The sequence below is a fragment of the Triturus cristatus genome, chromosome 6 (assembly GCF_964204655.1).
Source record: "Triturus cristatus chromosome 6, aTriCri1.1, whole genome shotgun sequence".
NCBI lineage: Eukaryota > Metazoa > Chordata > Amphibia > Caudata > Salamandridae > Triturus > Triturus cristatus.
Window position 1 is genome coordinate 918,180,958 of NC_140589.1, and position 26,221 is coordinate 918,207,178.

Genomic DNA, 26,221 nt, shown 5'->3' on the forward strand with positions numbered 1-26,221 from the left:
CCAATATACTGGTTATATGCTGCACCAGGCGTGTGTACGCCTTGTATCACTAATCTACTGGTGCCCTAGAGGTAGGGGTGATGCGGTCCGTACCCCCACTCTGATGGCGTGGGTACGGCCCGTATCACCATTGTAGCGGTGATGTAGGAGTACGCGCCGTACCCACGCCCTCAGAGCGTGTGTACAGCCCGTACCACGCGTACCCCTACATCACCACTACAATGGTGGTACGGGCCGTACCCACGCCCTCAGAGCATGGGTACGGCCCGTACCACCATTGTAGTGGTGATGTAGGTGTACGCGCCATACCCACGCCCTCAGAGCGTGGGTATGGCGTACCACGCGTACCCCTACATCACCACTCAAATGGTGGTACGGGCCGTACCCACGCCCTCAGGGCGTGCGTACGGCCCGTACCATGCATACCCCTACATCACCACTACAATGGTGGTACGGGCCATACCCACGCCCTCAGAGCGAGGGTACGGTCCGTACCACCATTGTAGTGGTGATGTAGGTGTACGCGCCGTACCCACGCCCTCAGAGCGTGGGTACGGCCCGTACCACGCTGTTGGACCCGGCCTCGTAGAATGGCCCTCCGTGCCCCCGCACCACCGAAACCTGGTACCTACAGCCCAAGCCCCCGGCCCAGCCGAACCTCCCCACCAGGACACACGCACCGACCCGGACATCCCCGTCCCTGGCCTCTCCCCTTTCGGCCACCCCGGGCCCGCGTGCCCACTTCATGCACCAAGATGGCCGCCCGGCCCCAGCGCGACCCGGGCCTAGAGGCGCCACTCCGGCTGGAGGACATCCCGCTTCCCGGGGATGAGAGAGGGAGGAGCAGTTTCTATCGCACCTCTGAACTCCCCTGGGACGATGGGTTTCGATCGGCCCTCCGGCCTCCCTGAGGGCTGGCTCCACGCCGGCTGGGTGTCTGGGACTCCTCCCGACCCGGCCCTGAAAGGATCAAAAGACTATAGCAGGAAATCCCGACAAGCGACCCCCAGGTGACAAGACCCCTGCCTGCACAGACTCCGGACATCAAAGAGGGGTCGAACTATAACAAGGGGTGCTCTGGGGCTGTCCGGCAGATTCGACGCTGGAACAACGAGAGCCTGCTGACGTGGTCGCGGCTCCTGGAACTGGAACTCACCCGAGCCCTGCTGAGTGACTCGCGGCTCCCTGAAGATCGTAAGACCTCCGAACTTGTACCTGAGCCCTGCTGAGTGACTCGCGGCTCCCTGAAGATCGTAAGACCTCCGAACTTGTACCTGAGCCCTGCTGAGTGACTCGCGGCTCCCTGAAGATCGTAAGACCTCCGAACTTGTACCTGAGCCCTGCTGAGTGACTCGCGGCTCCCTGAAGATCGTAAGACCTCCGAACTTGTACCTGAGCCCTGCTGAGTGACTCGCGGCTCCCCCAGACTCTCACGGTCCCGCCGGACCCCAACTCCGACCACGTATCCCCCAGCTCGAGGATTGTGAGCTGTGCGCCGGGTACGTCCCTGCTTTGAACCGTTACCAGAGACAGTCCCGCTACCCCCTACCTTTCCGAGACTCTTGAGCCCGTGCTCACTTTGTACATATTTGCAGTGATACCTGTTTGATAAAGTTTGTTCTGAGAATACCCAGTGTGGTCCCCCTGTGTCGTGTGGTACCAGAAGTACGATCCTGGTTGCGAGAGTCCTCCCCCCGGGGGAATCTCCCGCCAGTGCCCGGCTACGATACTTTGAGGGTGGGTCTCAGGGTAGTCAGGACCCCTTTCCGGGCTCCTCTGAGGTCGCCGTCTAACATTGGTGGCAAGCGACGGGATTCGGGCCCATCACCTAGAGATCGTACAGTAAACGACGGACGCACGACCAACAAAGATGGCAGAAGGAAGCGCCACGAGCTCCGCAGAAACCAACGCCAACAGAGTGTTCCAGGTGGAGCATCTGGAAGAATACACACACAAAGAGCTAAAACAATTTTGCAAAGAACTCAAAATCGCTACCACTGGCCTCAACACTAAGGAAGACTTGCAGAAAGCACTGAAAACTTGGGTGGAGACCGGGGCCTCCCGCCCGGAAGGCACGGGGGAGCGCCCCGACGAAGCCGAACCCCCCCAAAGTGAAAGCAGTAGCAATCAGGTGCGAGGCATCGTACCAGACGGGGGCCTGTCCCCGGAAGAGCTCGCGGACAGAGAGAGAAGCCGCAGTCATGAACTCGAGTTAGCCAAACTCAAAATCGAGGGCGAATTGAAGTTAGCAGAGAAGAAGCTAGCAGTAGAGCAAATGTGTGTACAAGGCGAACTGGAAGAAAAGAAGCTCCAACGGGAGCACGAAGGAAGAAAGCTCCAACTGGAGCACGAACGGAGCTTAAAGGAACTCGAGCTCAAGGCCCGAAATGAGGACGGAAGGCCCTCGGGGAACCGAGAGACGGCCCCCCCAGCGGAACAGAAGGTCCACATCCCCAAGGATGTGGTCAAAGAATATTATAAAAACGATGACATTCAGCAATGGTTTCGGGCCTACGAGGTCGCCATGACCTCCCATCGGATTCCACAGAAGGACTGGGGGGCGGGGTTGTGGGGACGGTTTCTGAGCGAAGGAAGGGACACCCTGCTCGACCTACCCCTCTCCCTGCAGACCTCCTACAGCCACATGAAAGAGGCTCTCCTCACAAGATACGGCCTCACCCCAGAAATGTACCGCCAACGGTTCCGGGACTGCAGGAAGATCCCGGGCACCACCTGGGTGGAGTATGTAAACTTTTTTAGTCGGGCCTTCGATGGGTGGGTCAAGGGCAGCAAAGTCACCACCCTTGCCGAACTCACTGACCTCATGTTATGGGAACATCTGGCTGCGAACTGCTTCATAGAGCTACGTCAACATCTGCTGGATAGCAAGCTCACAGATCCCCGGAAGCTGGCCGTGGAGGCCGACCGCTGGACCAACACCCGGGTCTCCCGGGGCATGGTAGGAGAGTACCCCCGAACCAGTCAGGGACCACCCCGCCAGAGAGGGGGAGGGAACCAGGGAGGGCCGAGGGAGTCCCAGCCTAGCCCCCCGAAGACACCACCTCCACCTTTCCCGGCGCCCCCCCCACCAGTAACAGGGCCCCCTGGGAGACGGGGACACCAGGTGACCGTCACATGTTTCCGCTGCCAGAAACCCGGGCACTACGCCAATGACCCAGAGTGCCCCATGGCCACCCAAGTCACCCCTGCGAGACAGATAGCCAACGTAGCCCTAGGGGAGGAGGTTGAGGGAGCCGAGGAGTGGGAACCCGCCGCGATGGCCCTAGTATCCCTGGGAGATAGGGAAATGATCCCTGGTAGCCTCCTACCGTCCAACACACAGAAATATGGGCAGCTCGTCAAGATCAATGGCCACCAGGTAGAGGCCCTGCGGGACACCGGGGCCAGTATCACCGGTGTCCTCAGGCACCTAGTTCCCGAGGAGCAGATCCTCCCCAATGTCTTTTGCCCCGTAATATCTGCAGACAATAGGGAAAGTATGTGTCAGGTGGCCCTGGTGCCATTTGAGTGGGGAGGGGTGATAGGTAAACTCAAGGTGGCCGTAAGAACCTCCCAGCCGGTCGACTGCCTCTTAGGGAACGACCTGGAGAGTTCTCCCTGGAAGCACGTAGAGCGCAAGGCCCACCTAGGAATGATGGGACTCCCCGAGTGGGTGTGCGCCACCACCCGATCTATGACAGCCCGACTCACTCCCCGGAGAGAAATCGAGAGCACCCCGGTCGAAGTAGCCAGCACCGTCCCCGCCGAGGGTCCTCCCGTTCCCCCATCGGAAGGGTCCGTCGCCAGCGACGAACCCGCACCATCCGACCCCGCCCCGGTCCCCGAGTTGGGGGATCTACCCGAGTTGGCCCATTGGCGCCACGAGGGCGGGCCCACCCGAGAAGAATTTTGCCAGGAGCAAGCCACCTGTCCTTCCCTGGTCGGGCTGCGGCGCCAGGCCGAGGGCCAAGCCGCAGGTGACCAGACCGGAACGCACCGAATCTATTGGGAGAATAACGTCCTGTATAGTGAGCAGAAATCAGTGGAGCTGGGATCCGGACGGGTACTGGTGGTACCTCTCCGCTTCCGGGATTTCCTCCTGGGCTTAGCCCACGATGTCCCCCTCGCCGGTCACCTGGGTCAGGACAAGACCTACAGCCGTCTCGTGACCCATTTTTATTGGCCTAAGATGAAAGCAGCGGTAGAGGCCCACTGCAAGTCCTGCCCCACGTGCCAAGCCAGTGGGAAGAGTGGGGGGAAGCGCAAGGCTCCCCTCCAACCCTTCCCGGTCGTCAGTACCCCCTTCGAACGAGTCGGGATCGACATCGTGGGGCCACTGGACCCCCCCACCTCCCAAGGACACCGTTTCATCTTGGTCCTAGTGGACCACGCCACCCGCTACCCAGAGGCTATTCCCCTACGCACCATTACGGCCCCCGTGGTGGGCCGGGCCCTGATGGGGATCTTCTCCAGGGTGGGTTTCCCCCGCAAGGTCGTGAGCGATCGCGGCACTAATTTTATATCCAGGTATATGACGTCCCTGTGGCAACAATGTGGGGTGTCCTATAAGTTCACCACCCCGTACCATCCCCAAGGGAACGGCCTAGTAGAGAGGTTTAATAGGACTTTGAAAGGGATGATCGCTGGCCTAGAAGAGCCCCTCCGGCGTAAGTGGGACGTCCTGCTCCCCTGCCTCTTGTTCGCTTACCGGGAGGTCCCCCAGAAGTCCTTAGGGTTCAGCCCGTTTGAATTACTCTATGGGCACCCCGTCCGAGGTCCCCTCAGTTTAGTTAAGGAAGGGTGGGAGGCAGCACCCCAGACCACCCCCCGAGATGTGTTCCAATATGTCCTGGCCCTCCGGAACCAGACCAGGAGGTTCCGGGAACTGGCCGAGGCCAACCTGGAGGCGAGTCAAGAAGAAATGAAGCGCTGGTACGACCAAAATGCTACTCTGGTCGAGTTCCAGCCGGGCCAGCAGGTGTGGGTCATGGCCCCCGTAAAGCCTGGCGCTCTCCAGGACCGATGGACTGGGCCCTACAAGGTGGTCGAGAAGAAGAGCCAAGTCACCTACTTGGTGGACGTCCAGTCGCCTCGGGATCCCCTCCGGGTCCTGCACGTGAACCGCCTCAAGCCTCACTTCCAGCGGACAGAACTGAGCCTCCTGCTGGCCACCGATGATGGGGCCGAAGATGAGTCGGATCCCCTCCCGGACCTCCTGTGTATCAAGGAGCAGGATGGCTCCGTGGAAGGAGTGAACCTCTCCCCAGCCCTCACTGCCCAGCAACAAGCGGACTGCCGCCAGCTCCTAAGACAATTTTCTGACCTCTTCTCCCTGACCCCCCGGGTCACCAACTGGTGTGTTCATGATGTGGACACCGGGGACAGCCCGCCGGTGAGACACCGAGCCTACCGGGTTCCTGACCGGGTCCGGTCCTGCATTCAAGCGGAAGTCTCGAAGATGTTGACCCTGGGGGTGATCGAGCCCTCTGACAGTCCCTGGGCCAGCCCCGTGGTCCTGGTCCCGAAGGCAGCGGCCCCCGGTGTCGCCCCCGAGCTCCGATTCTGCGTGGACTACCGGGGGCTCAATGACGTTACCCGAGCCGATGCCCACCCCATTCCACGAGCCGACGAACTCATTGACCGACTAGGGGCAGCCCGGTTCCTCAGCACCTTCGACCTCACCTGCGGATACTGGCAGATTGCGCTCACCGAAGGGGCCAAAGAGCGGTCCGCTTTCTCCACCCCCGATGGGCACTACCGCTTCCGCGTAATGCCCTTCGGGATGAAAAATGCCCCGGCCACTTTCCAGCGACTGGTGAATAGAGTCCTGGCCGGGCTAGAACAGTTCAGCGCGGCATACCTGGACGACATCGCTGTCTTCAGTTCAGAGTGGAGTGAGCACCTCCAGCACCTCCGAAGGGTGCTAATCGCCCTGCGCCAGGCAGGCCTCACAGTAAAAGCCAGCAAGTGCCAGATCGGGCAAGGATCCGTGGTCTACTTGGGGCACCAGGTCGGGAGTGGCCAGGTCGCCCCGCTACAGCCAAAGATCGACGCCATCCTGGCCTGGGAACCACCCATCACCCAGACGGAGGTCCGAGCCTTTCTGGGACTCACGGGCTACTACCGAAGATTCATTCGGGGGTATGGCAGCCTTGTCGGCCCTCTCACAGAACTCACATCTAAAAAACAGCCAAAGAAAGTGCAGTGGACGGCTGCCTGCCAGGAAGCTTTCGATGCCCTAAAAAGGGCCATGTGTACTGCCCCCGTCCTCCAGGCTCCCGACTACGCCAAGGAGTTCATAGTCCAAACCGATGCCTCCGAGCATGGCATTGGGGCCGTCCTGTCCCAAGTAAATGACCAAGGCCTAGACCAGCCCGTCGCCTTCCTCAGTCGGCGGCTGTTGCCCCGAGAACAAAGATGGAGCACCATAGAGCGCGAAGCCTTTGCCGTGGTCTGGGCACTCAAAAAGCTACGACCCTACCTGTTTGGCACCCATTTCAGAGTCCAAACTGACCATCGGCCCTTACGTTGGCTCATGCAGATGCGAGGAGAAAACCCCAAGCTACTGCGGTGGTCAATCTCCCTCCAGGGGATGGATTTCACCGTGGAACACCGCCCTGGTACGGACCACGCCAATGCTGACGGCCTCTCCCGGTTCTTCCGCCTCAGCGAAGAGAACCCCCCAAGCTGATGGGCAGTCCTCTCCGGCTTTCAGCTGGGGGGGACGCGTGTTGGACCCGGCCTCGTAGAATGGCCCTCCGTGCCCCCGCACCACCGAAACCTGGTACCTACAGCCCAAGCCCCCGGCCCAGCCGAACCTCCCCACCAGGACACACGCACCGACCCGGACATCCCCGTCCCTGGCCTCTCCCCTTTCGGCCACCCCGGGCCCGCGTGCCCACTTCATGCACCAAGATGGCCGCCCGGCCCCAGCGCGACCCGGGCCTAGAGGCGCCACTCCGGCTGGAGGACATCCCGCTTCCCGGGGATGAGAGAGGGAGGAGCAGTTTCTATCGCACCTCTGAACTCCCCTGGGACGATGGGTTTCGATCGGCCCTCCGGCCTCCCTGAGGGCTGGCTCCACGCCGGCTGGGTGTCTGGGACTCCTCCCGACCCGGCCCTGAAAGGATCAAAAGACTATAGCAGGAAATCCCGACAAGCGACCCCCAGGTGACAAGACCCCTGCCTGCACAGACTCCGGACATCAAAGAGGGGTCGAACTATAACAAGGGGTGCTCTGGGGCTGTCCGGCAGATTCGACGCTGGAACAACGAGAGCCTGCTGACGTGGTCGCGGCTCCTGGAACTGGAACTCACCCGAGCCCTGCTGAGTGACTCGCGGCTCCCTGAAGATCGTAAGACCTCCGAACTTGTACCTGAGCCCTGCTGAGTGACTCGCGGCTCCCTGAAGATCGTAAGACCTCCGAACTTGTACCTGAGCCCTGCTGAGTGACTCGCGGCTCCCTGAAGATCGTAAGACCTCCGAACTTGTACCTGAGCCCTGCTGAGTGACTCGCGGCTCCCTGAAGATCGTAAGACCTCCGAACTTGTACCTGAGCCCTGCTGAGTGACTCGCGGCTCCCCCAGACTCTCACGGTCCCGCCGGACCCCAACTCCGACCACGTATCCCCCAGCTCGAGGATTGTGAGCTGTGCGCCGGGTACGTCCCTGCTTTGAACCGTTACCAGAGACAGTCCCGCTACCCCCTACCTTTCCGAGACTCTTGAGCCCGTGCTCACTTTGTACATATTTGCAGTGATACCTGTTTGATAAAGTTTGTTCTGAGAATACCCAGTGTGGTCCCCCTGTGTCGTGTGGTACCAGAAGTACGATCCTGGTTGCGAGAGTCCTCCCCCCGGGGGAATCTCCCGCCAGTGCCCGGCTACGATACTTTGAGGGTGGGTCTCAGGGTAGTCAGGACCCCTTTCCGGGCTCCTCTGAGGTCGCCGTCTAACACACGCAAACCCCTACATCACCACTCCAATGGTGGTACTGGCCGTACCCACGCCCTCAGAGCGTGGGTATGGCCCGTACCACCATTGTAGTGGTGATGTAGGAGTAAGCGCCATACCCATGCCCTCAGAGCGTGGGTACGGCCTGTACCACGCATACCCCTACATCACCACTCCAATGGTGGTACGGGCCTTACCCACGCCCTCAGGGCGTGTGTACGGCCCGTACCACGCGTACCCCTACATCACCACTACAATGGTGGTACGGTCCGTACCCACGCCCTTAGAGCGTGGGTATGGCCTGTACCACGCGTACCCCTACATCACCACTACAATGGTGGTACGGGCCGTACTCACGCTTTGAGGGCGTGGTTACGGGCCGTACCACCATTGTAATGGTGACAGGTACGCATACGCGGGGATTGGTGGACACGCCCCCTGAAGGGACCAGACCCTGGAGGTAATGTATGGGCAGTATATGGTATTTTTAAAATTAGGTAGAGGTTATGTTTCCTGCCCATCGCCCCCCCTTTGCCCCTGGGTGTTGTGCTGACCTTCTCCAGCATGCGCAGCGGTTTCGGTGGACCAGGCCATAGGCTAGGAGGGCCGGGATGACATGTAGGATGGGGTCCATGGCTGTCCGTCGCGTTCCGCTGCTCCTTCTTCGCGTCGTCCTCAATTTCCCGGGAGTTTTTGGCTGCCGTAAAAAATGATCCGTGCGGAGTGACGTAGGCATGAATCGTACTTGCTGGTCCGTAGAACGCTGCCTGACTCCGTCCAGACGTCACGTACGCGATGTCCCGGATCGGAATTGTGGGTATTCTTTTGTCGCACGTAGTTTTTCACGATTCGTAAGGAAATTGTATTTCTGGTTTGTAAGGAGCATTTCCCGGGTACGAGTCGTATGGAGAATACGCTCCGTACGACCATTCGTACCCGGGTTTTACAGGATCGGAATCGGCACCATAATATAAATATAAAAATTATTCACATATAATAAATTAAAATATTAAAATAAACTTTTAAAAAAATAATATTTTACACTACATTAAATATAAAAATAGTGAAAACGTTACATAGCATAGGATATCAAATTACTATTCCCACTCCATCAAGTTTTAATAGTAGGGAAAGTGTTGGATAGCGGGAATGTAAAAATTACCATTCCCACTCCAGTGAGTGTAACAGTAGGGAAAGTGTTGGATAGCGGGTGGGTAAAAATTACTATTCCGACTTTAGCGAGTGGAATAGTAGGGAAAGTGTTGGATAGTAGGAGAATAAAAATTACTATTCCCACTCTAGTGAGTGGAACAGTAGAGAACGTTTTGGATAGCAGGAGAGTAAAAATTGCTATTCCCACTCCAGTGAGTGGAACAGTTGGGAAAGTGTTGGATAGCGGGAGTGTAAAGATTACTATTCCCACTCCAGTGAGTGGAACAGTAGGGAAGTGTTGGATAGTGGGTGGGTAAAAATTACTATTCCCACTCCAGTAAGTGGGACAGTAGGGAAAGTGTTGGATAGCAAGTGGGTGAAAATTACTATTCCGACTCCAGCGAGTGGAACAGTAGGGAAAGTGTTGGATAGCAGGAGAGTCAAAATTACTATTCCCACTCCAGTGAGTGGAACAGTAGGGAAAGTGTTGGATAGTGGGTGGGTGAAAATTACTATTCCCACTCCAGTGAGTGGAACAGTAGGGAAAGTGTTGGATAGCAGGACATTAAAAATTACTATTCCCACTCCAGTGAGTGGAACAGTAGGGAAAGAGTTGGATAGCGGGAGTGTAAAAATTACTATTCCCACTCCAGTGAGTGGAACAGTAGGAAAAGTGTTGGATAGCGGGTGGGTAAAAATTACTATTCCCACTCCAATGAGTGTAAAAGTAGGGAAAATGTTGGATAGCGGGTGGGAATAATTTACTATTCCAACTCCAACAAGTGTAATAGTAGGAAAAGTGTTGGATAGCCTAGGGGAATAACTTAGTATACCCACTCCTGCAATATAATTAAAATTAATTAACAATTAATTAATTAATTAAAATGTATTTACCTCCCACCATTTTCCCCTATAAACATCACCTCCAATATTGTAAAATATGAATCAATTAACATAGTTAATTAACAATTAATTAATTAGCTAATGACAATTAACAATAAAAATAATAACCATCATGTCTAAATTAATTCACACAATTAACACTATGAAATAACTTGTAATAAATATTATATAAAAAAAGAATTAAAATTAAATTACTTTGCAGCCTACTTCCCCTATCAACGCTCAACCTGCTCCTACATTTTTTTACACAATTAACATATTAGCAAATTAATAATTAATAATTAATATCGAATTAATTACTAAGCAATACTTTTGTTAACCCCTTCAGCGCGGCGCGGATTACCGAGCCGTGCTGAAGGTTCTATTCAGCGGGCGGGGCCATGACGCAGCGGTTCCGTCATGCGCACAGCGCAACTGACGCGCATGATGGAACCGCTCCGTCATGCACATTGAAGGGGTTAACAAGATTAACATAATTAAAATTAATTATTACTTGTTATTAATCAATTAATAATTAATTACAAATTAAAATATTACCTTAATTAACAATATATATTATTACATATTAAATTATTCAATAATAAAATAATTAACTAATTTCCATTAAGTTACTTCCCACCCTATTCCCCTATAAACCCACAACCCGCTACGGAATTAAATTACACAAAAATGAATTTACATATAATTGATTAATTCTAAATAAATATTTTAAAAAATTATAATCAAATTACTTCACACCCTACTCCCCTATAAACCCACAACCCGCTACGTTAGTAAAATACACAATAATTATGTAACATAAAATTAATAACTTTAAAAAATTCAAACAAAAATAATATATAACTTTAACACATATACTAGCATACATAACACTTAAAACAAAATCGATATTATGGAAAACAATATTTCTAAATTCGATATTATGGAAAACGATATTTCTGACCTCAAATTCGATATTCTACACAACTATATTTTGGGAATTCTATATTCTGTCCTCTCGATATTTTTGACTCGATATTGTGTCCTCTCGATATTTAAAATTCAATATTTTGGGTGTTTACCATTCCACAGCTTAGCAGTGCTAGTGAGAAAGCTACGACCACCTCAGGTCTATTTCTGGACTATGGCCACTGTAATTGTATGGGAACCACTAGATCAAAGGTCTCTATTGGGACTGTACCATTGACGTTTCTGTCTGTAATTTTCAGGTCCAGCGTCATGCAATGCTTTGTGTGCTATGCAGAGGACTTTCAATCAATCAGGGAATTGTTAGCACGCTACTCACCCGCTAGAGTCTCAAGGTGCTAGGGGGGTTGGTAAGCAGCTTCGTTCAGTCAAAGAGCCAGGTCTTAAGTGCCTTCCTGAAGATGTTGAGAGAGGGGGCACGTCTGATGTCGACCGGGAGCTCGCTCCGTCTTGGCCGCGATGTAGGAGAAGGCCCTTCTGCACGTTCTGGCTCTGCAGATGCGCAGGGGTTTGGCATAGGCGAGGTCAGCGGATCGGACGTTTCTTTTGGGTATGTGGAAGGAAATTCGCTCGTTGAGGTATTGGGGTCCGATGTTGTGGAGGCATTTGAAGGCGTGGGCAAGTATCTTGAAGGTTATTATCTTCTTGGCGGGGAGCCAGTGGAGGTCTCGCAGGTGTTGGGTGATGTGTTCTTGTCGAGGGATGTTGAGAATGAGTCTGGCTGCGGTATTCTGTATGGTCTGCAGTTTGTGGAGCAGAGACTCGTTGATTCCAGCATAGAAGGCGTTTCCGTAGTCTAGTCTGCTGGTTATGAGTACGTCGGTGATGGTTCTTCTTGATTCGGGGGGGATCCATTTGAAGGTCTTGTGAAGGATGCGGAGGATTTTGAAGCAGGTGGAGGCGACGGCATTGACTGTTGGGTCATGGAGAGGGAGGAGTCAAGTATGATGCCAAGGTTCAGGGCATGGTCGGTGAGGGTGGGTGGGTTGCCGAGGGTGATGGGCCACCAGGTCTTGTCCTAGGCCATGGAGGAGGGTCCGAGGATGAGGACTTCCATCTTCTCCAAGTTGAGCTTTAGGCAGCTGCTGCATATCCAGGATGCGACATCCTTCATACCTTCCTGAAAGCTGAGTCTGGTGTTGACGAGGTCTTCAGTGAGGGAGATGATGAGCTGTGAGTCGTCGGCATAGGAGACTCTGTTGAGTCCGTGCTGTCGTACAATAGCGGCAAGGGGAGCCATGTAGATGTTGAAGAGAGTTGGGCTGAGTGATAATCCTTGGGTCACTCCGCAGTTGATCTCTGTGGGTTTTGAGAGGAAAGGAGGCAGTATGATTCTTTGGGATCTGCCGGTAAGGAAGGAGTGGAGCCATTCAAGAGCCATTCCCCGTATGCCAGTGTGGTGGAGTCTGGCGGTGTGTGGTGGCAGACAGTGTCAAAGGCTTCAGATAGGGTCGAGTAGGATCAGGGCCATTGTGTGGCCCTGGTTGAGGAGCATGCAGATGTCATCTGTGGCGGCGAGTAGGGCGGTCTCGGTGCTGTGGTTGCTGCAGAATCCGGATTGGGAGAAGTGGAGGATAGAGTTATCTTCGATGAATTTTGTAAGTTGGGCATTGACAGCCTTATCAGTGACTTTGGCTGCAAAGGGAAGGAGGGAGATTGGTCATTAGTTCTTGAGATCCCAAGGGTCTGCCGATGGCTTCTTGAGCAGGGGCTTGACTTCTGAGTGTTTACAGTCTTCGGGGAAGGTGCCGGTATCGAAGGTGGTGTTGATGGCCCGTCGTAGTTTTGGTGCAGTGGCGGAGGCGGCTCTATGGAAGATGGTGCTCCTGAGAGGATGCCTTTCATGGTCGATTCGGTGTCTTCGGTGGTGGTTGGGGTCCAGGCAGAGATGGTGGGTGAGCTGGCATTGAGGAGGAGGTGCTTGTTCCAGTCTTGGGTTCATTCATTCAAGTTGTCCTAGAGGGACTTGAATTTCAGATGGAAGTAGGAGCTGAGCTTGTTGCAGAGGTCTTGGAAGGGGGTGATGTCCGTGGCCTCGCTGGGTGGCTTGCTGAATTCTTGGATGATGCTGAAGAGTTATTTCGAGTTGCCGGTGCTGGCGGAGGTTTTGTTCTTGATGAAGGTTTGTCTATTTGATCTGATGAGTTGGTGGTTTTTCGTCATGGCATTCCTGCATGTGGTGCAGTCTTCTGGAGTTTTGCTGTTTTGCCAATTCTTCTCTAGACATCTGCATGTGCATCTGGATTCGTGGAGATCGGCGGTGAACCAGGTGGCCTTCCTGGGGCTTTGTCTATCGGGGTTGTGGATGGGGGCGAGTTAGTCTGCGCAGTTGAAGATCCATCTGTGTAGTTCTTTAACCGCGTGTTTGGTGTCAGTTGAAGTGGAGGGGGCTTCACGGTTGAGGGTGGAGTTAAGGTGCTCCTTGGTGACTTTGCTCAATTTCCTTGGCGGTGGGCGGGGTGCAGGTTTGGGGGTGGGTTTGTTGATGTGGAAGTGTACGCAGGGGTGGTCCCTCCAGGGGGGTTGCATGGAGTGATTGATGTGGATGTTGTTTCCTCCTACGAAGATGGGGTTGAGGGTGTGTCCTGCCTTGTGGAAAGGGGTGGTGATGAGCTGTTTCATTCTGAGGTTTGCAAGGTTGTCCGAAAGGGTGGCGGAGGTGGGGTAGTTGAGGTTATTTAAGGTGGAAGTTGAGGTCTCCGATGAGTATATAGTTGTGAAGGCGATGGCGTGGTGTGCGAAGAGGTTGGCGATGGTAGAGGCGGATGCGGTACAAGGTATGGGGGGCCTGTAGGTGAGCATGCTGTGTAGAGTGGATCTAGGGCTGGTCTGTATGTGGAAGTGGAGGTGCTCATTGGTGGACTAGGAATCGCTCCTAGATGGTGAGGCGGAGGAAGTTCTTGTGTGAGATGTTAAGACCGCCTCCTGGTCGATGGGGCGGTGCTTCCTCTGGATCTTGTGTTCATCTGGGATGGTGGTGGCGATGTCGGGAGTGAGGTGGCGTTGGTCCAGGATTCAGTGAAGAAGGCGATGTCTGTCGAGAGAGTGTCGAGGAGGTCCCAGATCTCTGCGGCATGTCTGTGCAGGGGGAACATGTTGGGGAGGATGCATTTCAGGGCTTCAGTGGTGTTTGCTGCCGATGTAGGGGTGGTGCTCGTGGGAGTGCAGTCGGTGGTGAAGGTCTGGCGGCAGTAACGGCAGGAGAACTGGCCATAGGTGGTGTTTGGCGTGGCCAGCTCGCAGTTGTTGTTTCTTCCAGGGTTGAGTGCAAGGGGGTCATCGGGGTCATAGTGGCGGATGCTCGGAGGTCCAGGGTCCCTGGCACTGGTTGCGGACGGGCTCAGACAGGCTTGCCTTTGGTGCCTTTTGCTGCGTGCCAGTGGCATGCCTGTTGCGTGCGCCTGCCGCGCGCCTGCACAGCAGCCACCATTATATAGTGAATGGGGAAGGGAAGCTCAGCTGGGAGGCGGGAGTGGGGTTGGCGGGGGGAGGGGCCGCAGGGGAGGGGCCGCGGGAGAGCAGCGGCAGGAAAAAGGGCATCGGGAGGACAGGCATAAAAAAGCAAGGGCACAGTAAATAGAAATGACTACTTACAAAGGCACAAGGGCCCCGAAAATACAAATGACTACTTACAAAGACAACCAGTCACAAGAGCAAAAAACAACGATCACAAGATCACAAGATGGGCAACAGGAACAGCAGAGGCAATGCTCGAACCCCTACGAGCCACCTCTCAGCGGCAGCGGCACAACAGTGGAGCTGTTGGGGGAGATAGCAGGTCCCTGAACAGAGGTCAGAGGTCATGCTTTAAATTTAATACAACACCTTACCGGGAGCCAGTGGAGTTTTTGAATGCCTTGGGAAATTGAATGGAATTTGGGGAGTCCTAACACCATCCTCGATGCAGCATTTTGTACTAGCTGTAATTGGTGAGCATGGTTTTCCTGCAGGTTCATAAGGTTGCAGCAGTCTAGCTTAGAGATAGCACTAAGGAAGTTACGACTAATCTTTTAAAATTGGTTGGAATAAAAGGCCTTGTTGGGCCTATGTGCTGTTTGTTCAGGATTGCATTAATGTCTGTATCTTACATTGTAACTGGCACAGATTATGTTGTGTATGGCTTCAATTGTAAGCACTAACAGCAGTACCAGATTCTAAATCTGGGTTTTCACAGCTATGACTCAGCAACAGTGGGAAACAAAAGTTGCTACATCAAGAAGCAATTCCAGGTTGCTGCTCAGGGCTCTCTGAGACTAGCCTCTTATTGCAGGGTTGGTTCTAGCACAGTGTTGGGAGGGAAGGAGTGAAACAGTTCAGAGGGTGGTGGGGTAGGGGCGAGTAATAGGGGGTGATGCATTTTGTGTTTTTGATTACATGATTTGGGACAGTGAGGAAAGGCTATGTTATGTTTGCTCCACATTACGGCACTGCATAGTAGTTTAGAGCAGGGGCAGGTGATTTTGGGGGCCATGCATAATATAAAATTAGAGGTGGGTGAAATGTGATCTCTGAGATGATTTTCACTTTGGGATCTAAGTGACAGTATAGACGACTCGAGCTTCAGTCTCGTTGTCTATTTCTTGTAAGTCAGAACCTATTGGTGAAAAGCAGCCCTGTTATTTACTGTTTCTCATGTGCAATTCTATAAGTTGCTAATTCTAAGATGTAGGCAAGCGCAGGTATCACAACGATGAAGCGCCCTATATTGAGGGTGAATGATTCTCCTTTTTGCCTTTACAGAAGAAGTGAAATGGGGAGGGGGGTTTGGTAGCTAGGTCAAGGAGAAGCAGTGCACACAGAAACAGGAGGGGCAGTAGAAAATACATGATATACTGCCTGGAGTGGAAAAATCCTCTGGATGGTCCTGGCAGTGCGGTGGACTCCTCAATTTGCTTGTTTAATGAGAACCAACAGGCGAATGTTTTTGGAATCTTTCTCTTTGATTAATAAGGGCATGGTGGCATTGGTGATGTACTGCCATCCAAGGTGTCTTAGGCCATATGTGGTAACAAGTACGCAACCAGAGGAATTCATTGATGTGTATGATGGTAAATCATTACAATAGGATCACACCTACATTGACTAGCATCATCGACAGAGAGGGATAAAATTTGTATAGGCCTTGAAACCAAAAATAACTAATTTCAAGGACTCGTGTCTATTAGCATATCAAGTGTTTGTACGGGCCATGATGGCACACCGTTTTTATGTGGTAATTGACATAAACGGGGCATTCTTATGCTATGCAAGCGTGTGTCTTGGCTTGTAACCATCCTACATTACATTTTGCATAATCAGCAGCGGCCCTTACAGGTAAGAGCGGTGGGGCAAGGGGGCCGGGTTGGGGCGAGGGGGGTTCAACAGACGTGACAAGGGAACATTAATTATTTATTTAATTTTCCCTCATCATCATCCCTCGAAATCCTTCACCTGGCCCCACCACTCTTACCTGTACGGGCCGCGTCTATTTGCATTTCAGAAGGCATTAAAAAATCAGATTGACCCTTAACCTGCATGAAAATATTTCACAAGTTGGCTCTATGCTTTACAGCTAGACAAATGCCATTCTGGGTATACATATGATGTTTCTCTGTGCAAGTGACAGGACTGCTGAGCTAGTACGTTCATATGTTAAAGTATTGGTTTACGTTAGTACTTACAGACATGTGTTGGTGACTCATTCCTCAGCTAGCGTCCAATAATGCATTGGCTCCTGCTCTGCGCATGTTTCTTTTAGCTGCAGGCTCTAGCCTCTGAACTGAAATCTGGCTTCACGGAAGCAATGCAGGAGCTCTCCCGGATCCAACACGGAGAGTATGCGTTGGAGGAAAAGGTCAAGAGCTGCCGGTGTGCCATGGAAGAGAAAGTGATGGAGGTCAAAAACTCGCTCAATTACTTAAAGGTATAAACACGATGTAAACTTGCATCATTCTGCTCGGATTGATTATGGGCGCAAATGTTTTGCTTTGTATACATCCCCCCACCCCACTATCATGAAACCTCTAAAACTGACCGGTCCCATTTCATTATCTTCAAAGTGTTATATTTCGTTGTGTTTGGAATAGTCTGTATGTCCATTTCTTAGAGGACAGATGAAGAGTTTCTGCGAGTAGTCCGATTAAAACCTATCACAGAATAAGCAATATGTAGGGGGAGGGGTGGTTATTTGATTTCCAACAAGCTGTTCTGTCCCAGCTACTGATGCCTCGGACTTTTAAATAGGAATAGAATATTAAGAATAGAATATTTAAAAAAACTAAAATAGGAAATTATAAAGGGCACTTCAAACTTTATTCCAAAAAGGAGTGGCAGTGTTACAATAAAAAGAATGGGACAATATACCTTCATGATTTAACCCATTTTCATCCGAAAATGAAATGTGAATCATCCAATTTCGAAACGGACAACAGTAGTGATTAGCCATCTGCCAGCAATCATATGCATGGTGCAATGGCACCATAAACTACAAAAATGGTATTAATGAATTATTATACACTACATCACTCACACAGGAAATTTCTCTTGGATGTCAATCTTCCCATTGTTTTTCTAGAAGTAGAAATGGACAACATGTTTTGACAGCAAGTGAGAAGCTAATTTTATGATTGAAGCAGTTTGTAAATGGTAATGCGACAGGTCATGTGGGAGCAGGTTTACAAGCCCCTTGCGACACTTTCGCGCTGCCGTTGCGTCACTTTTATGTCGCAGCTGCAGCGTAAACAATGCACCATGTTGCGACACATTTATCACGTGATGCATCCAGGGAGATGCATCAAGTTGTAAAGCCCTGCACCACATTATACCTGCGTCAGGTATAATATATGCAGGCTGGGCATTCCGACACAGGAAAGCCTCGTAAAAGTGACGCAGTGAAATCTACAAGATTTCACTGCGCCACTTCAACTACGCTACTGTGTCAAAACCTTACGCCTGCTTGATCTTTTGGTAAGTTCAATACAAGTAACTCACAATTAACTCATTCTAAAAACAATTCAATCAATTTATCCGTGAATAGATCATCAAGAAAACAATTACAGGAAGTAAAACACGGGTCTATATATTCAAAAAAGGATTTAGTATTGATTCAAATGTTTTCAATTATGCAGGATACACAAAAAGCAAACAACACAATGTAGCCTGAAGTAAGGATTAAATGAGATTGATTATCCTTCACAGTTACAATTGTGGACATCTTTTCCCAGGATGTTTTTTAAGGCAATTTGAAGAGTTTACACAAGACAAGCATTGCCTACAGTACATTGAGCTAAAGAATAGGTGTAATAGACGTTGTTTCGGTCTAATTATGTCTCAGTCTGTTAGACATCTTCAGGACGTTGAATATGTTGATTAATTTAATATTTTAGAGCCACAATTTGTTGGACAACAATCATTTGTTGATTACAGCATGAAATGATCATCGGTACTTGACGCAGGGACCGAGTTTCTCCTGAGAATAAAGTCAGAAAACAGATCTGTATTGCAGTGCTGAAAAGTTGAGACAGTGCACGCTCGCCTAGCAGTCGACGAATGAAACGCATCCATGGTGGCGCAAGAGATTTTTTGCATGGCGTGAGGAAACTAACGCACCTCTACTATAATGCAGAAATGCGTCCGTTCCATGTAAATCTGCCCCACAGTGTGTTTTTTAACAATAGAACAGTTTTCGGCCTTATGGCTTGTTTGGATTTAGAAAAAATGTGCAGGACTATAATTGAAATATAATGCCCTTGTGTTCTTTTTATAACATTTTTGATGTAAGGAAGAACTAGTAAACGTTTTATTTAATAAAAAGACAGTTTATGAACCGTGACTTCCTGCAGTAAGGAAAGCTTTTGCAGCAAACATAAGGAAAGGCAAAGGTCTTACATTAATGGACTAATATATACAAATACCATATGTGCATAAGTATGTCTGCATGCCTAGAACAGTAGTTCTTAACCTTTTGACTCCTGTGGTTCGTAACCTTCTGACTTTTGTGGACACCAACCTAATCATTACTGGAACGTGGAAATCCATTCCTCAGGGAATCATTAGTGGAATCTGGGCATCCCCACTGAATCATTATTGAAAGCCGGGGACCCCGGCATAAGCATTTTTGATGATTTGAACCGCAAAACAATACATAGAAAGATACAGAAACAAGCATTTCTCAAGCAAGCACACTATGAAATATTTTATCTACTTCCGAAACAAATTGCAAAACAAATAGGAAATTTTAATGGGACGGTTGGGGCTTTCCTAAATTTAATTGAGGCCTCTCATCATCCATACTCTATTCTGTCTGATGCACTTGCACAGCTGCCACAAATCAATCTAAGGATACTAGCCTAATGTTACCCCCGAATTTCAAATTCGTTCACATTTACTTAATGACTTAAAATGTTCAATTTTACATTTTGCTTCGTTATTTACAATATACCTATTTATCTGTTAATATTATGTAATATTCTAAGCAGTCTAGGGCCCCCTGTGTAGGCTTCGTGAAGTTCCAGGACAAAGGTTAAAAAACATTGCCTTAGAATAATAAAGCCAGGCCTATTGGGTGTAATACTGGGTACTTCAACTCCTCTGATGGGAAAGTGTGTTTAAAGCATCACTAAGTTGCTTCAATAAATCCCATTAAAATGAAGATGCTTCTGTTCTGTAGACCTCGCACAAAAGTACTGTTTATTAACTTATTGGTAACTAGTGCCTTACACGAGCTGTAGTATCTATTAGATATACAGAGAGGTCAAGTCCACTTCTTCAGAGGATGGTGGATGAAAAACAGAAATGGAACTCTGGAAATGGAATGTTGGAATGTTGGAAGTATCAACATGTATTCATTAATTAAATGTGTGCATCAAAGTGCACTAGGTTGTACTAGATTGTGGTAGATTGCATATGTGGGGGAATTTGTCTTTCATGCAAAGCTTTTGTTAGGTGTACAAATAAAAATAACTGTTTCTTTCATAGCATGTTTAAAAGTAAGTCGTGGTTGCACACAACACCTTGTGTCAACTCTACAATATAAATTATACTACAAATTGGTTTCAGGAAGATGGCACATGGAGTTCATTGTTGCTCCTAAACTCTCCTGGTCAGGAGTTCTAATCTTGGCAAAACTAAATGAAACTTTCATCCTTCCAAGGAAGATACATTGAGTACAAATTAGTTGTGTCAAAACTATTAAATATAACAATTAAGAAACATAAAAACTATCTTTATAAGCACAGTATAAAACTCAAATGAATATAATGAAATGTTTAGTCACTACGGAGAGTGAGTGTTCTAGCAATATCCAGGGGAACCTTTCGAAGCACCCACAGTGTAAGAAATTGGGTTGTTGGTTGACTGGGGTGTGAGCCCTGGCCAAGCAGGAACCACAATATTTTGCAATGCGGCAGTTCTGCTTGGGGTTGCGCCATGCAGCAGAAGAGATGTGTTGGTTCCACTGAACTCACAGAGACTGGCAAAGCATCTTAGGCCCACCTTCAAGAGTCTAGTACTGGAGTGGCGCCACTGGTCAGGGTAGACTCACAGATGGCAGTGACTACATGCTGGGGTCCAGTTTGTTGAACCATTCATTCCCTGAGGCCAACAAGCCCTTGGTGTCACTCTGGGGTCCTGGATTCAACAAATGCAGGTCCAGTCCTTCTCATCCAAGCAAATGGGCAGCAGGCAGCAGGTCAGACCAACAGGCAGCAGTTCCTTTAGAGCAGGAGTCAAGCAGAGTGGCAGTCCTTTCAACAGCACAGCAGTCCTTCTTCCTGGGAGACTATCTGCAGGCCAAGAAGTGTATTGAAGTGGTGGCATCTGAGGTCCGGTATATATACCCAGTTGTGCCTTTGAAGTGGGAGAAGCTTTGCAAGACATGCCTTTGAGGTGCACAGGGGTTCTGTCTTACTTTCCCTGGCTCCAGACTAGCTACAGGGGGTGTGCAGCCCCTTGTTTAGAGGCAGGACACAGCCTATTCAAGTGTAAATGGTACTGTGCCCTGCTCCCCCCTCCTATCCTAACAGTGATGGCCCATCTGCAGCACACATTTATTGTTTGATTTGTGAAATCATTACAATCCACATGTAAAAAGACGAAACGTAGAAAAACATTAAAATAATTTTTTTCACTAGGGTCCACCCATCATTCTCAATTGAAATAAAGCAATAAAGTAGTTTGATATAAAATTTCTTCTAATACATGGTAACCATCGCTTACGTAAAACCATGTGGAAACATAGTATTTTTAAAAACAATTAGTAATAATAAAAAAAGGAAAATAGAGGTTACTTCTAAAAACTACAGATAAGGCACCAAGGTGTAAAAAAGTGTCCCAAAGTTAATGTACAGTTCAGTTAATTATCAGTAGTCGATGACAGGTCATTAAGTTTGCGTACTGTATTTTGGCAGGGGCAGAGTACACAGATTTTGCTAGGATGTTGCTTCATAGATATACTGTTATTTTAGTCACCTGTGCGCGTTCCTTGGTTTTAGTACTGGGCCTGGAGTTTGCTGGTTAAGCTTGCGATATGCAAGGTGGATAAAGATTGTCAAACTTATGTTTAAAGCAGTGTTCTCTGGGTTCAAAACTGCAATGATTGCCTGCCTGCAGGACCAGACTCCCAATCTATTCCACTCTGGCCTCAGTTTTAGTCTGCGCAAAGCCAGCAATGCTGGGCAGAGGCATACAATGTGCTCCAAAGACTCCACCAATTCCCTGCAGCCCCTGCACAGAAGCTCGTCTGATGGGCGACGCCAAAGTGGTAAGTGTTTCAGGAAGTGCCATTCCCCCAATCTAAGTGCCATAAACTGCACTTTTAAGTACAGGGGTATGTGCAGGGCAGGTATGGTGGAAAAGATGACAGCTGATAAGAGTTGATTACTGCCCATGCATGCTTGGGTTTGGCGAGGAGTACTTTGTCAGTAGAATGGGACCACATACGGATGCGCTTCTTAATACTTGTTTTAAAAACTGTATTGCTAGGGTTAAGGTTCCAGAGGTGGCTTGCTGATAATTGCTAAACACATTTGTGAAAGAACCGACTGTATGACCCACCAGGATTACTAGAGCTGATATCTGACCATAACAGTGACTAGAGGGAAACAGCTCCTGCCTGCCTTAGCTTGTGGCACAGTTTTAAATAAGCACCTGCGCTTAGCATTTCGTAATTTAGAAGGCCCAGTTCTAGTCCGATCTGTGCAGCGGATGCAGATTTTGGCAATTGAAAGACCCTTTTATAAATCTTAGTCACATGTTGGTTTAATTTTGTGCTGAGTTTTCCCAGGGAAATTTCAAAGCCATATGACAATGTAGGGCCTCTTTTGGCTCTCATGTTTAACTCGGGGCTGTCAATTTTTTTGAGAGATTCACTTGAAGAGCCATGGCTTTCATTGAGATGTTGCTGCGATGTTTAGGAAAGGTGCCCCTAGAGTCGAAGTTAATCCCCAGGTGTTTATAAGATGTTATACAACCAGCCACCGCCTCCATAGTGCAATCTGACAAATATCACCACTTGAGTTTTCTTTAGGTTTACCTCTAGGTTTACCTCTATTTTGTAACTTTCATGTGTGCTGCATTAAGCAACACACATGAATGTGACAAAGTGGCATGTCAGGATTGTTTATGTGCAGGAAGGGACACCTTCCTACACATAAACACCTTCCTACACATAAACAATCCTCCCCTGCACACAGACCCCTTTGCACTATGGTGCAAGGGTGCCTGCATTGGTGCTACACTGCTAAGTGTAGTTATAGTGCCATCGCAGGGGAAAACGCAAGGCTGCACCATATCATTGTAAATGTGGTGCAGCCTTGCGTTTCAGAAGTGGCGAAGTGAGACGTTAAGCCATGACAGCTAAGGCCTCACTCCGCCACTTCTATTGTAAATATCACACTAAAGTATTCGTTTTTAGAGTGAGTGTGTTAATGACCTTATTGGCAATAAACTCTTTGTAGTTATAGTGCTCTACAGTTTTTATTTTCATGCAGCGCGCTGCAGAATTTCATCCTTTACGGTGCTGCTGCTGAAGTATTAGTAATTCTGGGCCTAAGTTAGTTTCACCCATTGAAATTAAAGCACTCTGAGTAAGGTGCTCATGAAGGAGCTTACCCAAACAAATCACTTGTCTGATAGTCACAACTAAATGTGTGGTTCCTCACCAAACCTATTGCCTGGAGCTAGTATGTTGTTGATATGTGGAGCTGATAGACCACTAGTTGATCAGATTAGGGTGGATATTGCGCCTTTAAGGTATGTTCAGGGCCGGACTGGTCATAGCGGGCACCGGGAATTTCCTCGTTGGGCCCCCAGGGTGAGGGCTGGTTTTGGGCCTCTGGTGGACAGTTTTTGTTACCGGGGGCTGGAAAATATCAGCCACCGGTAACAAAATCGGCCGAAACCGGACATAGCTAACAGTTCGGCCGCACCCTGCCTCTCCCCAGGGAGGTTGGCTGAGCAGTTTGCCAGGGCCGGTTTCGGTTCCAAGTCCGGCCCTGGGTATGTTCTGAACGTAAACTATTGGGGGTGTAAATATGGCATCTGCACCTTGGATGCACGCATGCACACAGTTGTAAACAAAAACCCAAAGAAACGTTGTCATGTCACACAGCTTATACTTGTGCTTGGTGGCATACGTTAAAGTAGTTTAAGAACTGTGGGCCTCATTAACTATATTTTGACGTCCAGCAGCACAGCAAGCCTTCCTGCTGCACTGCTATGCATCAAAATAAAAGGGCAGGAATGTGCCGTATCTAGAAGATATGGTGCATTCCTGTCCTTCTCCCTGGCACACAAACATCAGCTGTGCGCCAAAGCAGACACCCTTGTGTCATGTCGCAAGGGTGCCCGCTTTGCAGGGATGATTGTTTTTGTGCAGGAAGGGACACCTTCTCGCACAAAAAGGGACACCTTCCCGCACAAAAACAATCATTGATGGCATTTTCCTCTTATTCTGCACCACTCGATGTAGGATTCTGACACCTTCCCAGCTTTACAAAACGTTGTAAATCTGGGAATGTGTCAGGTTCCATGGATGTTGGGTGGGAACACCCACAGCAACACCCATGGATTGCCCCTTTCACGCAGAGTAATGGAAGAAAGGGTCCTACTAGGCCATGAAAAGTCATGCTGGGTGACTTTATGTGGCCTTGTAAATATGGGCAGGCACCCTGCACTGCCAGTGTGGCACACAAAATGACGTACCGTCGGCGCAATGGGCTTGTAAATGAGGCTCCGTGTTTTAAAGAACATGAGCTATATAGTCTTGCCAATGGTTGCAGCCCATTACGGAGAACATTCCTAAACTAGTGCATCTTCGAAAGTGCCCATTGCATGCTGGATAGCAAAGCGCAGCTGCATAGATATGACTGTCATACACAGCAAACTCCCCGACGCTGTTAGACTTTTTGATAGGAAGCAAATGTCAAATGCAAGAAAAGCTACTTAACACATAATATATTGTGAAGGCTGAAGTTACCATAATATTATTGTCTGCACTTTTCAGGAGGAAGTCAACAGCGCCATGGCAATGATACACGCCATCACGGAAAAACAAGAAGAAATGCAACAGAAAATTGAACAGCTGCAGCAGGAAAAACGCAGAGAGTCGCGCAAAGTCAAAGCCAAGTGAGTAGCAAGGGCAATATATTTAGTGAAACAGCTGTCAGGGTTGACCTAACATCATAGATCAGTGAGAGGAGAATGTATCGTCGACAGGAGGAGATGTTGAATAAGGGGTTAAGGTGTTGGATGTCGAACAAGGATTACTCACTTAATGTGACCCGGGGTAAATAATTCTATCTCTTTGGGCATCCTGCACCCTATCTTCCAAAACTTGGGGTATTTATAAAAGATTGTATTAGGGAATATCGAATTCCAAAATCGACAGGACTCAAAGTCATGAGAATAATATCAGGGTAAAAAGAAGAACATAGGTAAGTGCACAGAGGAAGGTAAGGATTTACTATACTTAACTCCACATATATAGCAACAAGGTACGTATATGTTGAGATAAGTGTAGACAATTGATATCAGCCTACCTTTAGATATTTTGTCCCTCACTATTGTGGTCACGATATTGTGACCCGTCGATATTTTAGATCTTGTATTCCCAGCCCACACATTTACAAACAGGCAGCTCCCTAGTAATAAGTACTATTTTTTTGTAACTGTGTTGTGATGAGGACTGTACACAAATCCCATGGATCTCATTTCACCAAAATGCCAATGGAGGCATAGGTGACCGAGGCAACATTTAAACCCACAAGTGATATCGCAGTATCAGCTCCTCATTTAACCCTTCGTCCCTCGTCAGTCTCCTATTTACTTCTGAGGGACAAAGCTAAGTGCAAGGAGTGATATGTACAAAAAAAATAAAAAGGTATCCTAGAGTCTTTACCACTGTTCTATTGTTGTCAAAGTCTTCATACACCCTGAACCTAACAGAAGCAAGAGCAGTGTAGGATATTGTAACTTGTTGTTCCGATGGGGCCACTGCGGAGCACTGTGCCTTATCACGATACAAGATTTTGCACAGTGGAGATTTCATAAATACAATTCAATTTCAAAAGTTTTAGGCAGAGCTTAAGTGATTTGTCCTATCACACATTTGGACAAGCACAAAGGCTGGGATTTGAACATGTGTCCCCTTGTTTGAAAGTTGACAGCTCTAGTCACTAGGCCACAGCTCCTCCTGCCAATTCAATTGGTAGTACATACTCACACTATACTTAACAAAGGCACCTCTGTGTTACCTGTGAGCTATTGTACCGCGCTGATACTAGTATATGGCCCACTTAACAAAGAAGACGGAGATCTGTGATGTCATAGGCATATGCCCATGACTGATGGAGACTTCCAACTTCTGAAACTATTCATGGAAGACCAAGGTGTGCAAAAGCTAAACTTATTGTGTACATATTTCTGTGTTTTCTAGACCTAAGAGCGTGGAGTGTCTTCACTGAAAAAACTTTATCGGTGTAGGATTAAGATAAATGTGAAATAGATTGATTGATATAAGCTTTATTTCTACAGAGATGTCATAAAAGCTACGATTACAATAAAAGCACATTGCTGTTCTTTAAAACGTACAGATTCACAGCATCGTTGATTTGTGTTGATGTTACTGCAACACAATGATCAATTAAGCTCATAATACAATGATTACAATATCATATCCAAAAAGTTAGAAATTTAAAACTTTGAAACAGGGAAACAATTAATATATACACAGTTTAGTTCAAGTTATTTAGTGCATATCATCATTAAAAGTTA

The 26,221-nt window shown here is 49.0% G+C and overlaps 1 protein-coding gene across 1 annotated transcript in view; it reads left to right on the forward strand.

Annotated features, from left to right (window-relative positions):
* Positions 1 to 26,221, forward strand: part of ARHGEF33 (Rho guanine nucleotide exchange factor 33) — a 705,710-nt gene that overhangs the window by 157,318 nt on the left and 522,171 nt on the right. The window contains exons 4-5 of the mRNA XM_085609742.1: positions 16,710 to 16,874; positions 24,453 to 24,574. Of these exons, the coding sequence (XP_085465868.1) occupies positions 16,710 to 16,874; positions 24,453 to 24,574 (287 nt within the window). The remainder of the gene's footprint in view (positions 1 to 16,709; positions 16,875 to 24,452; positions 24,575 to 26,221) is intronic.